This window comes from Rhea americana, unplaced genomic scaffold, assembly GCF_003343005.1.
Source record: "Rhea americana isolate MKP2758 unplaced genomic scaffold, rheAme1 scaffold_404, whole genome shotgun sequence".
Classification (NCBI taxonomy): Eukaryota; Metazoa; Chordata; class Aves; order Rheiformes; family Rheidae; genus Rhea; species Rhea americana.
This window is the reverse complement of record NW_028186540.1, coordinates 360,522-375,404: the sequence shown is the minus strand read 5'-3', so window position 1 is coordinate 375,404 and position 14,883 is coordinate 360,522. Positions and strand designations below refer to the sequence as shown.

Below are 14,883 nucleotides of genomic sequence, written 5' to 3'. Positions count from 1 at the left end.
TGGGTCATGCATAATATCTTTTCTTCCCCTTGAAGCAGGTAAAATGTCTGCTTATTTCATGGGAGATATCACTGCAAAAGTAATACCATTTTAGAAGGGAAATTGTAAATGAGGACAAACTTGCTACTGCACATTTATAAGAACATACAGGCAGTGCTTCTCAAATCAGCTATGTATTGTACAGGGAGCTAAATTCAGCTCTTACATGTGGCAATACTACAATTCCATTATTTTTAATGGGGTTGGTGTAGTCTGAGAAGAGAGTGCATGCTCACTACATATATCCACAGAAGCATCCTTTCACAGGAAGACTTCCCATTTCCATAAAGTTAGGAGTTAGCTCCATGCTACTATCTTTGTGGATGTAAAGCTGCAAAGATGATAATGCAGCCTTCAAGACACTTACTTTTTCATTAGTTCTACTCATGATGGAATTTGCTTTTAAAGTTTTGGAGGGGATCACCATGCTGATCACTACTTGGGAAACACTCCAAGAGGGGAATAATTTACTCCAAAGATTACATGAGAAGAAAAATCCCACTAAGAATTAGACCCAAGTTCTGTCTCATTTATGGGTAATTAGAATTATACAAAATCAATATTAATAGTAGGTAACTACTGATACCTACAATAAGAAAATATTGCTAACTGCCTGAGATCAATACTTACTAATTACGCATTATGTAGTAGGAAAAGAAACTATGAAACTTTCTTATCTAGAAAACAACATACTTTGAAAAATCACTTTGAGGTGATGGAGTATCCAGAATGACAGCTTCATAAATAAAGCTTTACTAAACTTTGCTCTTCAGCTTGCACTGGATTATGTGGGTGTCAGCTTGGTCTGTTCCTTGCTGTTCTGAGTGGCACTTAACTCCCAAATAAAATCAGTGCTTTCAGGGCTTTATGTTGGGTTGAACAAAAGCTACAAACTCTAAACAAATTTAGATCTTCATTTTGAGGCACCATGGTAGGATGAACCTGCAAGTAAGAGCAGAAGCCAGTCAAAATAGTTGAGTTTGAGATGTGACCTCAGCAAAATTACTAAGCCTCATAGGTACTGAAACAAAATGATGTATCTGCTACTGGCAAAAGGGTAGAAATTTGCTGAAACATTCACAGAAGGCTCACTGGAAAGTTTGGTAGGACAAATCATTTGGCTAATTAGACACAAGTTTTGAATCCATAATAAACCTTGCAGGCAAAAAAGTGTGACCCAGTTTCTTGTTCCATGACCGAACAATTTGCACAGCTCTAAATATAAAACTGTTGATAACATACCCGTATTTGTTGCAAAGGGAATGTACTGCATGAACTGCACATGGCAGCCACTAAGTTGTATATTTCCATCCATACTGCAAAAACTTCTTTTAAATAATGAGAGAACCAGGCACAACTTCTCTTTTTTCATATCCATACACAAACAAAAATGAATGTCTATGCTGTAATTATAAATATATTTGTGTTATTTATAATCATGGCACTACACAGTGAAAATCACGTCATTTCATTTTTCTTGAAAGAGTAAGAACAGTGTAAGACAGTAGTGATATAGCATATGCTTTTGCTATCCCACTTAATTTTGTTTCAATGTGTTTTCAGAAATAATAATCTTATGATAGTAACATTAAGTCAAGTTGAAAAGCTGTAGAGCTATCACAGAAGTATATACTCTGGTCCTGGTTTTGACCTCAGCATAGTGTAGATAAGAAGTAATTCCACCGACGTCAGTGAAGTCTCACTGATGTAAGACTAGAATTAGGCCTATGGCATATCTTCTGCTTCAGCCTAATGTACATAATCATTGTATATACCCCGGTACAGTGCTCCCCCTGCTATATAGCTCAAAGCACTTAAAAAAGAATCATTATGATCTTCATTTTATAAGTAGGGAAACTGAGGCACAGACAGAGAAAGTGATTTGCTGAAGGTCACCTAGCTGATTGCTGTTAGACAGGGACAATACCCACATGTTGTGATCCTAATCTTGTACCTTATCTACTGGACTGTACTACCCTTAATGCACAAAGTGAATTCCMCTCCTGTCTGCCTGAGCAATTAGCACACTGAATAGATACAAGAGATTTGGAACTAACTGTCCACAGAAGTCCATTCATGTTAACTAAGCAAGGCAATATTACAACCAAAGAGTGTTTTTCTAGGAAATAATAGCATTAACAGTAGATAATAAATGCTACTTTTTATCAGATCTAATTTTACTATAACAGCATATAGTCTATAGACTGTTTATTACTACATATTACTTTAAGCCCTCATGACTATTCTAGATAGTACTTTAAATACTCAGAGTTTTAAAAAAATATTTCCATTACAAATATTTTAAAAATATACTTATCCTAAAAAGCTGTCCAGCACTATTCCAAAAATCTCTTGTAGTAAATGTCTTTTTTCATTTTAACAAAAATATCTACCATTATATAGAAGAGCTCAACTGCTGACAAATCTATAATCCAGTCAGAATATCTTAGGGCCAAATTCCACTCTTGTTTATACAGTTGCTAATCTGGAGCACGGTGTTCATTTCAGTTGCATTACGCTGGTACAACAAGGAACAGAATATAGCCCTTAGTGTTTTAAAATGATTAAATGGACTGGATTCTGCAATAGTTACTTGTGCCTAAGAATAACAGAGAAGGGATTTCCTTTACTACATTACATTTAAAATGCAAAAGAATGTTATAGTTAGTATACGTGCCATAAGGTGTCAGGCAGCTGCAGTTCAGCAGTTAATGACTCAGATCTCAGATCTAGAACAGTATTCACTTATAGAATCTCTCTCTCTCTTTTTTTTTTTTTTTTTGTCTGAATGATGCCTGTAACTGACTTTAAATTGAGGATGTATATAGAGAACATCTGTAAAGAGAAAATGCCAATCTTCCTACAAATTTTTCTACAGTTCTAGGAATCATTTTAACATCGCTTTGTTATTCCAAAAGTTGACTGAGCTTACCAGAATATCCCACTACTTATCTCTAGGGAGGACACTATTTAAAATTGTTTCCGTATTTCCAGCTGAAATACTCCCACGTAGTCAGTACTTTTTAAATTGCATTTACAATGATCTATTAAGCACTTACAGRAATCTGCAACTGATCAGAAAACAATCTGGAAACTGTCAGTCTTTCAAAACACTGGGACTTTTTTTTGCCATTCCCCCTTCTTCCTCTAAATTCCAAATGTAAATGTAGTATTTGATTAAGCATTATAGAAATCAATCCAATCTCATTCCATCAGGTCACACAGGTAAGCAAAACTGCAACAGTCTCAGATGCAAACTGTAATTCCTACCCACGAACTTCATGAGATTAGATCGGAACCTTATACATTGATTTCATTTAATTCACGTTTAAAGCTTTTATTCTATTTGTTTTCTTCCTAAACTTTGGCTACTCATCTAGTACTTATAAACCAAGAAAATTTAAATATATAGACTAAGTTCAGTCCTCGCTGTCRTCTTCATCATCATCGTCATCTTTACTGGGAGCACATCTTTGGAAGCAGTGTACTAGACTTGCTAAGAAGAAGCTTGATAGAATAGCAGCAATGGAGACTGCGACTCCAGAGAAGATGATGATAAAAAGGTCCGTCAATGACAAACTAAATTTGCATTCACTAAAGCTGACCTCAGATAATTCATTCAGAAAGATTCTTCTATTTTCCACAGGCAGGGAACATTGGATTTCATGAAGACCTGCAAAAAAGAGGAGAGAGAAAATTCAGAGGAATACTAATGAATCCTTCTGTTGCTCAGGACAGAGACCAGTTGGCTGAACAAAATTGTCTGAAGAAAACAGAATTATTTCTAGATTCATGAATTTACGTGCAATTCAGRAAATAGTTTAACAAATTCTGACGCACTCCAAGGGCTGCTACATAGGCTCCCCATGTGGTCTCTGGAGTTATTTCACCTCTAGCCTTTGAGGAGATCATGGATGACCTGGGACAACGAATTTGAGGATTTAAATATGCATTTTGAACATGTGACTCATCTAAATCTGAATATCCAAAAGCACTTCCCAACTACTGTATCCAAGCATGCATTCTGACTTCAAAACAGGGTTACACTCAGGCACATATCAATCCTTTCCTCCTCCTTGCACTCTGACTTTCACAGGGGAAAATACAGGAATACATTCCAGATGAGAGAAATCATGAGTTCTGACAGACTTCTGATCTTGACAGTGAGGAAAGCAGGGCTCTTGAATATGCTGCAGCACACATTTCACAAAATCACAAGAGCTTTGAGTTGGTCCTCTGCATGTATTGCCTTTTACAATGTTTTGTAATGTTTTTTGGGGGAAACTAAACGATTTTCCTTTAAGAATGAGGACCTGCAAGGTATTGCCTGGTGTTACTCCCCTTGATACTGACATTCCAGACCTTAGGACCTTCTATATTATCTTCTAAACTACCTTTTTAAAGGCACAAAACCACACTTCTCTTCTTATTCTGATCAAAACCACAGGTTAGCTTTGATGGGTACTTGTTTAACTCTGTGATCTGCTTTCACCTTTTCTCTCTAACTCTGTTATAAGATAAGCTGACTGGCAAATTTTATTCCTCCATGCACTACTGAAAAATGCCTAGAGCTGAGTTCTTTACAGTGAAAGCAAAAAAAAWTTCCAAACTTAAAAATTGGTGAGATTATAGTTTGGTACAGGTCAGTAAAAGTACACAGTTTACTGCATGTCCCCCCTCTTCCACACACAGCAGGGGAAAAAAGGGGGATGATATAAATGGGGCTTGGATGGAGCAAATAATTAAGTGAATTAATTCTGTATAGCTGTAAGCAAGACAGGTTTTAGCTTGCTATTGATATGAATATAGAAGASAAATATGAGAACTGAGTATTAATGACCCGAGAATTGCTGCTGGTTTAATACACACTTTCCTTTGTCTGCTACCAAACACAGACTGGGCCCCCAATTTTTGACTCTGCATTCTCGTGCGTGCGCAGCGTACAGGGCATTTCTGCCACGGCTCTACCATGTAAACACTGTGTCACTTTGTTTAAGGGACACATGATAAGGTTTCTTTCTGCTTTTTTGAATCCCACTTGTCTGGTGGCTGAATAGCTACAGTGTATGAAGTTTTACTATCAGGCCCAGGCTCACAGGGTTTGTAGTGTAAAGCTGAAATTGTTACCTGGATCCAGCCCAGGTGTTACACTGACTTGAGAGGGAGTTTTAGCTGATTACAGAGGGGGCTCAGCTAAGTCTGCTAGAGACCATTTATCACTCTGACTTACTTAACCTTGAAATGATGATCACACTACACTTTGATCCCTAAAAGCCATRCAATATCTGCCTTATTTGTCAGAAGTTCTGCTGATTCCCTGTTTTTCACGTTCCTCTCACCCACAACATAATACAAGCTGCCAGCAGAACAGCACAACAGCCTATGAATGGCTGAATGGTTTCCTCCAGGCAAACTGCCACCGGAATACATGCTATATTTTTTTTCTCTAAGCCTGGAGTGTACTGGAGACATGTGCCAGATGGCAAGGCAACTTGCATTGCAGACCTCTGAAATCTCCTATCTAGGGGCTTAGACAGAAAGATAGGAGAGACAAATAGTTTCAAATGTCCTTTGAGATTTTCAGAAATCTGGGACTTGCAGTATGCATATATATCGTGTCTTGCATATAGGTTGACATACTGGAGCACTCGTGCATCTTGTACAGTTTTCTATTGCAAAGTGAGTTAGAGTTGCGCGTTGAGGCCGTATTTTCTTTTCATAAAGACTCTGGAATACTCAAACTGGTCTTCTCCAAGGGAAAACAGCATCTACAAAAATTCCACTTCAGTTGTAGCTAAAAATGAAAAAACAAATTTCCATACAACTTTGTTCCTACAAAACAAACCACTATAGTAACTGTTGAGAACTTGTAAGAATTGCTCTTTTCACAGCAGCTGTGCCATCCTCACCACATGCTGAAAGAATGAGCATACAGGTGACTGCGAACTATTCTACATTTTTTATTTCTGGCCTGTTGCAAAAGAAACTCTTTACTGTCTGACCTGTGAGCTTTTAAAACGATCTCTTTGCTGGAGCAGCACTAAAAAGCCTTAGTGAGCAGGAATATCAGATCTAAGTTAATATATTCTATTTTTAGACAACAAGGAAGGAAAGAGAAAAAACGTATGAGACAGAGGGAAAATTAAGACTCCAAAAGAAAAGGATTGTTCTAAGTAGTTTTACTTCCTGCATAATCTGTCTCTAGAAATAACTTAGTATGGTAGCATCTGCCAAGGATTCTAGAGAGGAATATGCAAGAGCTCCCTTTACAAATCAAATTTTTTCCATGGGTCAAAACTTTAGGCTCTGYTCCTGTTCCCAGATACTTTCACCTACCATCACAGGGCACAAAACGCAAAGAGAAAAGAATATGCAACATACCAAGTCACACACAGGATATTTTTGCAATCAGAATCACTGTACTGTGATGATCGTGAGTCTGATCATAAAACAAAAAGAAACAAAAAGTTCTTCTCTGTGTAGCTGTGGKTACTGGAATCTAGGTCACGCTCTCAAGCCAAATGGATTAGATGGGAATTTTTCACTTGCTTTATTCTCCGACACTGTAATGTGCTAGTTTAGCCTCAAGTTTTGTAGAGTTCTTAGTCACTGAAAATAACAGATGCCAATGGGCAAAATAGTGTTATAAACCAATCCTGAGACCTTGCTAGCTGCCAGCCACAGCCTCACCCACCCTGCGTATGCACCATCTTCTCAACAAGGCAGAATGAACTGACCCCTTCTATCCACACACAAGACAGTCTGCTAAAATTGTGCTGGAAGTTACCTAGAATGACTGCTGAGCTCAGTGGAAGTGCATGTCAGCAAGAGACAACTCGTCAGAAGGAGACATAACATTTATTATTCCATCTGGTTCTGTTAATCAGGTATTTTGCTCCACCACGACACTGTTGCAAAAGCCAATACAGATTCCAATTTTGACTCCAAAGAGAATTTGGAACGGACTATTTATGTGTAACAGTAGCAAGACTAGCAGCTATATTTCTGGTTCCACTAGGAATTTCTCCTCCCAGCTAATGCAGTGGGTATTGCATCATAGCTACTAACTGCTTGCTTGAAAACACTCTAATATGGTCACATGTATAGCCGTTTAAGATGATATATGAACAGTATTATTTCACTACTTTCTTCCAAAGCAATATGGAAAAATCTTTCTTCACGTTATTTTAGGCCAGGTTACCCTTATCATGGTGAAACTAGACTCCAGCATGTGTGGAGAACTGATATTGTGTACTCCAGCTGTCCTATTACCTACTACATATGCACCTAGAGATGCCTAGAGAACAGAATCCGATTTTGTTCTTTACTTAGGCAGAAAGTAATCTCAGGTTATCATGCACCCTCTGCATGACAGTGAACAGAATGGCCTACATAAAGTGATAAATATTAATTGTAAGTTTTTTCCTCTGGGTAATTGCACCACATATAGACTGGCTCAATCAAATTACCTGTCCCCCCACACAAGATGTCTGGAGGATAAGATAACGCTTTAGTGCTCTACTTTCACATGTTTTAACCACTTGAATGGCATTGATTTCTATAATATTTTAGAAAATTTTCTCCAAAACCTCATTCAACTTATTTCTTAAAAGCAAACAACCAAAAACCAACCAGGCTTCCTGAAAAAGGGYATTTCAAGGAAGTTTGATATTTAAATCTTGGGTGCAGCAAGAAAACCATCAGTGATAGTTATACATCTCTTATTGCTCCCACAATACATTCAAAGAGTTGCTTTCTCATATCAAACAAATCTGTAAATGATACAAGTGCATTTTAAAAATATGTGGCTTATATTACTTTGGTCAGGGCCATCACATCAGCCGTCCCAAGGACAATGCCACACGTTCTGCATCCTTCGGCCACCTCCTCTGAAGCAGCAGATATACTATGTTGGCAAACTGTGAGCTACTGTTTGCTTTTAAACTGGGAATGATTTGACATTCCAGTCAAGGGCCACGTACTAAATTCTATATATGCATGTCTTTTGACACTGGAAATAAAGATGAAAATACAGGTCTGTATCCTAAAGGAACAGACAACCTAAATAACATAGGGAGTGTGAAATTGCTGGAGCTCTAGAACTGCATCTTTAAATGAAGAGTATGCTTTGAAAAGAGACAAGATACATGTCTATAAAGAAATGATACAGAAGGGTTTCAGGGAAAATTTCAAAGAAGTCCCCTGAGAGGTTTTGGAAGAACATGACTTTGAGATACCTCCCCTGAATCTAGGATTTAAAATTTGACAACAAATTGTACTTAAGCTGCAGACAGATCCTAATTAAATGATTTTAAATTTGATTCTGTAGGACTAGGCATAGCCCCACTTGTCTTGCAGAGTCAGAGGCTAAAATACTTTCCTTGCAAAAATGAAACTCTCAGAAAACTCAGAAACTCTCAGTCTATATAAAAATATATACAAATAACAATTAAATTCATTGCAAATTAGTGAACACACAAAGTCACGACTGTCCTAATCTTCCCATCTCAACAGAACATAAATCCCCAGGGATCAAGTTCCTTTAGTGTTCTGCTGGCATTTTGTAGCCGTGAGTCAGCCGTGCTTGGCATAGGCACTGTCTGGCCAGCAGGTTTCAAACATCACACCAGCTGCACCATGGAGTGCACCGCAATTGCCTGCTCTTGGACCTGATATGGGTTCTCCCTAGACACCCTGAGTGGTGATACATTGCATTGTGCTCTGGTCTCGCATTCCTCTAGCCAGAAAAAAAAGCAGCAGGAGACATCACTCACCCCTGTGTTTACTTGACTCTCATTTGAGGACTCTATATGTATTTCTGTTTACTTACTCCTACTACTAGGGATTTAATATCTATACCAACCGCATCTTTCATAGGAAAACTTCTRAAATCCATTCTTACTTCAATATCCTGGTCTTTGCCTGCTAACCCTCTAGAGTGAGGAAATCTTTATTTTGGATACAGAGTTTTAAAAATATAGATATAAACTATATATTACACGAATTAATAGTTTCGTAACATACAATGATATGAGATAATACAAATGCTCCCTAATATATTCACTGATATATATCAGAAATACATCCTGAAAAAGAAAGCTTTTATGGGTTGTTTGTGAGCAGAAAATAAGGGGCTAAATACAACATATGCTCATTACAGTCCATACAATAACTGTAAAAGCACTCTAATATGCTATTTCAACTTTTCTGGGAAAAGTTAAACTGATATTTGCCCCTTTAGCTGCTTTCTCATGTCACATTGTAATTTACAGAGACTTGAAATGTTTAAATGTGGCATTTTATTTCTTGTACGGTATTTTGCCTCCAGCTACAGTTCTCTTCAGTCTACTTAAATGCTGTCACTAATGTTTTAGATGTATTAATAAGCAGTGAGAGAGGCATTGGCTCTGAAGAGAGATAAAATTTCATTAGAATCTGCCTCAAGGTATCAGAAGAACACAGCTTGAAAAAAGCCCCAGAAAACCAAAACTGGAGCCTGTATTTAGACACTTAAATAAACTCTTTAATAGCCAAGGGCCCCAGAATCTCACAGATTAACATTAAAAGATATTTGACAGCTTGTCTCAATATCTAAATATAAGTTAAGGCTTAACATCAGATGCCCACATCTGCAAGTTCTGCCTTCATATCTGCAAATAYGTGAAAGAGGAAAGTACTCCAAGAAACCTTAAGATGGAAGGAAAAAAGTGAAAAGTCAGTGGCAGTCAGATTATTTGACTGAAAACAACCAAGATACTACACCGTATATTTACATATGCATATATTTATAGAAACAGATTTGATAAGCTTGTTGGAGAACCTTATTTCTGTTAGGACTTTCTGCTTGAACAAAATAAAAGCTGCTGAACGTGTGAGATGTCTCAGAGCTTTTAATTTCYTTCCAAAAACTGGCTATTTTGTTCTGTACTAGCGATGTGTTAGCATGTGCAAGATATCAAGGAAGAACTGCACGGCTGTAATGGACAGAACAGTCTGTCCTTTTTAGCTAAAGCCTGCTCTACTTCTATATTAGTACATGAAATTAAGGCAGTCTTCTCTGCACAGCAGATGAGTAAATAGGTACAAAAAAGAATTTTAAGACAGGAGACCCTACGAAAACATCAGTGGTTCCACTGGYTTTCAGTTAGGTTAGAGGTGCAAACAAAACTTGTACTCTTGTGTAACTATGATGTTTTTTGAAGCCAAAAGTGAGCCCATAGGGGCTACAGGAAGTGCCCAGACTACTGAAGCAAGATGTTATGTTTTATTTACAGAATAAATTTATCGAGAACATGTTAGATTAGAATGAGATTACAGAAAAATCTCTAGAAGCAAGAGATGGTTACCTCATTGCAGAGTCTTTCAAAATTGGCTTGCAAAAGTTATTCCATTAGTCTTACTACACTGATTTACTTCTAGATCTCGTAAGTGCTTTCTGTCTAGTACYGAATCCAGTTTGAGTTTCCTGCTCCAGGAGGCTGATTAGTCTCATTTTCACCTGCTCTTAATTTTTTTCTACCTTTGCCTTCCTTCCCTCCTATTCTTTTGCATGCACTATCTTTTCCTGGAAATATGTCACTTTATCAAAACTTACTTATCTGTCTATTGAGGAGATACTAGCTACAGTATTTCTTGGAAGTTAGCTAAATAGAATTTGTATCAGTTCTAGCATGCAAAAAAAAAAAAAAAAATCCAAAACACACACACCCTTTGGGTCTCTTGAGGGTTTATGAAGTCTTGTGCACACAGCTTTCTAAAGTGGAGCAAAGAGGAGGAAAACATGGTCTTAGCTATGGCCTTTGTGCGGTCACGTMGGATTTGCTGCCACCAATGAATTTTCTTCCAATGAGGTTTAGCARTTACCTTAGCTTAGACTACGATTCTGCAAGGGAAACCAAGTCTTGTTTTCTCTAGGCGTCTGTTACTAGTTCTGCTAGTTCTACTTCTAGCGGTGTGGATGTAAACGGAAGCATGCGGGAAGCCAGTGCATTGATACTGTGCCAACTAATCCTGTCTGTAACAGTAAATCCAACACCGAGCCCAGTCCTTGCCTAAACTTATGCTACTTTAATTCCAGATGTTCAAAATTCTTCCTTTATTTATAACAAAGGCAGCATAATCTATCTGGAATTCTGCGCCTGGTCAATTCTGATCGAATTTTTCAGTTTTTCTGGCAACATCAAGGTGCACTGKTCTACCCATGATGCTCAGTCTAACCTTTCCTATTAAATTGCTGCAAGTCTTTGTAATGCTGTTTTAACGAAGACGGTATCAAAATCTACCATCTGCGCAACGCATAGGAAGTGAAGTAGAACATGTATTAAATGCAAAAGGATGGGAGAGCACTGCTGCATCCCACTGTTGTGGGAAAAGCACAGAGGATGACTATTTCTTGCAATCCCAGAAACTCAGTACAACTTCCTGAAAAAGTTATTCACTGAAGAGAATGAAAAAAAAAAAAGAAAAAAGGAAAATGAGGGCAAGATGATGGTAAGGAGACATTACATTCACACTCCAAGGAATACTTAAACTCTGACTAAAAGTAATGTTAAAAATGCATTAGCCATTACCAAACACAGCCCCAGCTACCGCGGGTTGTCACAGCTACACAAAGTTCACAGAAGTTAAAAATTAGAGATCTCTGCAAAAGCATTTAAATTAATGTGGCCAGGGCAGAGAGCCGGTATTCCTCTGATTACCTGAATTTTACCTCAATCCATCCCCTTACTCAAGACTGGATCCTCAAAAGGGTTCAAGAAATGTCTTCTGCGGCATTACACACTGATTTTTAAACACCATCTTTAACACAACACTTATTCCCTTAAATCTTTTTGTATTTAAATGCTGAAATGGCAGAGCTARAAGAACCTGTTGCACCATCAGCAACATTTTGCTCAGTGAGCCTCAAGTTTCAGAGAGTATTACTGCAAAAATTATATTAAGAGGTGAGGCAAGGAAGGAAAAGTGCATTTTTAGCTGAGATAAAACAAGAGACAACACAAGCTCTRAAAACAGAAGAAAGCTGATCCATATATTAGAAATTGCTGAATGTATTTTTATAGTATTTTTAACCTCACTGAAGCAGAAAAYGCAAGAAAACTTAAAGTGACTCTTGGTCACTTTAAGGGAGAACTTCCTTTAACTTCACTTAAATCAAAATTTCAACACATATCCAAAAGTATAAATAATATTCAGAAAATATTCAACCAGTAACTATCCTTCCCTTTATTCACTACATCTTACTTTTAGTTGCATTTTTCTTAATTACTTCTGTCAGAGGAGTCCAAACAAACTCTTCCTCCTTCTCTGCTTTCCTCAATCCCCACTTTTAAGAACTTCAGCCTTGTCAGTCACTTTTGATGAAGAAAAAGGATACTAGGGAGCAAATATATGYAAGCAGAGGAGAGACTACAACTGCAGACATCTCACACACAAAGTTTCCTTGAATTCCTCAAATCGTATGTTCAAGACCAACTTAGAGCTTTGTCCCTTCACTTTTCACTGGAGAGTCTGTTATGTAGTCTCCACTTATCACCATTCTACTTCACTGACTGTTCCTTTGACTACATTTTGGTATTATATAAATTAATTTTAATCCTTTATTAATCCCAAGGATAAAAATGTAATGTTGTTCTGGAGTACAATGAAAACTGTTTTAATACCTTTTTACACATGTAAAAATACATTTGCTTCTTTAAATCAGGTAAAGTGCTGAGTTAATTTGCAGAACTTTTAGGGCAGATCCTTAGTAAGTCTGCCTGCATATTTAGCTTGAGAGAATATTTACTTCTTGCCAATTAATGCTTGATTTTGAAATTTAGGTTGGATGAACAAATGGTGGGATCTGTAAAGTGATTCAAATCCCAGCCATTTGTGTGAAGCGACAAGGTTGGATTTGCATAGGCAGCACAGCTGGGAAGAAACTTTATAGTCAGCTAGTCAGACAGGTCAGGGTAAGTTATAATTTTACAAGCTTTCTCTGGTATCATGCCAGAAAGAAAACAGACCTGACTTTTGCAAAACTAATGAGTTGGAGTATGGCTTTTGTTCAGATTATTGCATTCTCCAGAGGCCTGGGCTGCAGAAATAGAGAGTTTCAGGATCAGCTATTGAGATTTCAGTTCAGATTATCAAAACTGCCTTCCTTCTTGAAAAATAAATATCATGCTGACTAAAAAAAATAGTTTTGTCAAACATCATTTTACTGCAGTGCTAAAATCAAAACATCGAACAGTGACTGGGTTTAGTAAATAGTTACATCTTAAATGATTTCTCAAACATGCATGTAAGGCACATAAAACTTTAAGTATCATTTGAAGTGAAGAATCAAAATTAATTCCTAAAACTTAAATCTGTCAATGATTTCCTCTAGGCCATTTTTTCTATTTCTTGCTACCCTTTCTGAATCTTGAAGGACTGCTGTAGTACAGCAACACTTGAAAAGTGGAGTCATGGATCATGCTTCAGTCTTTAGCAAGAGTCACAAATTCTTTAGTGTGTGTCTTTCTTGCTTGGGCACATCCTTTCCTTTCTAATCCATTCTGAGCAGAAGACACACTTGACAGCATACAGAGCTTTTAGGTTCTTTGCGGTGCCTTTGTACTTTTCATATAAGGGCTGGGGATCACTGATGAAAGCTACTGTCAGTTGCTGCTCCACATTCTTTCCTTTCTCAGTAAACCCAGGTTACTAAATTTGCCATTTAAAGGCTGGGGAACTTCATAGTCTGTTACGGAACAGCTCTGCATTGTTAATCACAGCATATTCTCAAAGAACGCAAAGAGAAGAAAACCCCCAGCCAATTCCTTTTTCCATTCTGCCGTTTTCCATTAGTGCAGGCCACACAATGCGGATGTTTGAGCTGCTATAGAACTATAAAAGAAACGTATGCAGCCAAGATAAGTGAGCTTTTATCTTGGGCCCTGAAAATGTGTCCGTCTTTCTCTTTTGCAGTGTTTCCAGGCATAATGCTTGCTGCCCTACTTATCTTGATGCGCTTGCTGCAAAGAGTACTCTTCAGTCTCTAGTCTTGCAGCAGTACTTTGAGGAGTCTGAGTGCTGAATCTTTAAGTGATTTGCTCTTTCCCTCCCCCCAGGGAAGCTGTGATATCAAAAAGGCCAACTGAATGTTGCTTTGGACAAGTATAACCAGGCAAAGATAAAGGCAATTAGTTCTTAATGGGTTAAACATTCTGACATCACTTAAAACTGGGAAAAACAGGTATAAAATGCAATCAAATTGCTATGGTAAGATTTAAGTTTACACGGTCTTTCCAAAAACTGTTTTGAAAGGCCCTCAATTGCAGACAGTGGTTTTAAAATGTCATTGAGACAATCTTTCCTTTTGGGGTTTAGTTTTGCCCTCACCTCCTTGAATAATGCTTTTCTAGTTTATTATAGGAGATGGCCAGTATTTTTGTGGCAGTAGCTCACAATAGGCAACAAAAATGCTGAGTCTGCACACTCTTCTGCATATATGCACTAAATTTCACTGATATGACTGATTGCAAAGAAATCAGTGAATCTGTTCCCAGAAGTAAAACGTTAGGCCATGAGGGGAAAAAGCCTCTGATAAAAGAAACCAGCTTGAATACTTGCACCTTACCTCTCTGTCTTCTCAAATCAAATCAAGCTGAAACTTCAGAAGATCTAAATGGACTGCATTTTTTTTTTTTTTGAAGCTACTTGGCTAAAAAAAATCTTACTACTTTGGATGAGATAAAATGCTGTGAGAAAGAAACTCTAACCTTGGATGACACTGAGGAACACTAGTAATACCATGGGAAAGCTTAAATCACTTAAGATTTCTAGATATAAATTCAGATAAGCCTAAGAGCACGGGCA

At 37.6% G+C, this 14,883-nt stretch overlaps 1 protein-coding gene across 4 annotated transcripts in view; it reads right to left on the bottom strand.

Moving 5' to 3' along the window:
* Positions 1–999: 999 nt before the first annotated feature.
* Positions 1,000–14,883, bottom strand: part of LRRC38 (leucine rich repeat containing 38) — a 62,724-nt gene continuing 48,840 nt past the window's right edge. For 2 of the 4 annotated variants that reach the window (XR_014897002.1, XR_014897004.1), the window contains one exon: positions 3,625–3,712. Coding sequence is in view for 1 of the 4 variants with exons in the window: in XM_085314480.1 (XP_085170606.1) it covers positions 3,459–3,712 (254 nt within the window). In the remaining 3 variants the exon portion in view is untranslated. Of the gene's footprint in view, positions 1,443–1,467; positions 3,713–14,883 lie in introns of those variants that run through there. The other 2 variants (XR_014897003.1, XM_085314480.1) reach the window with 2 other exon arrangements.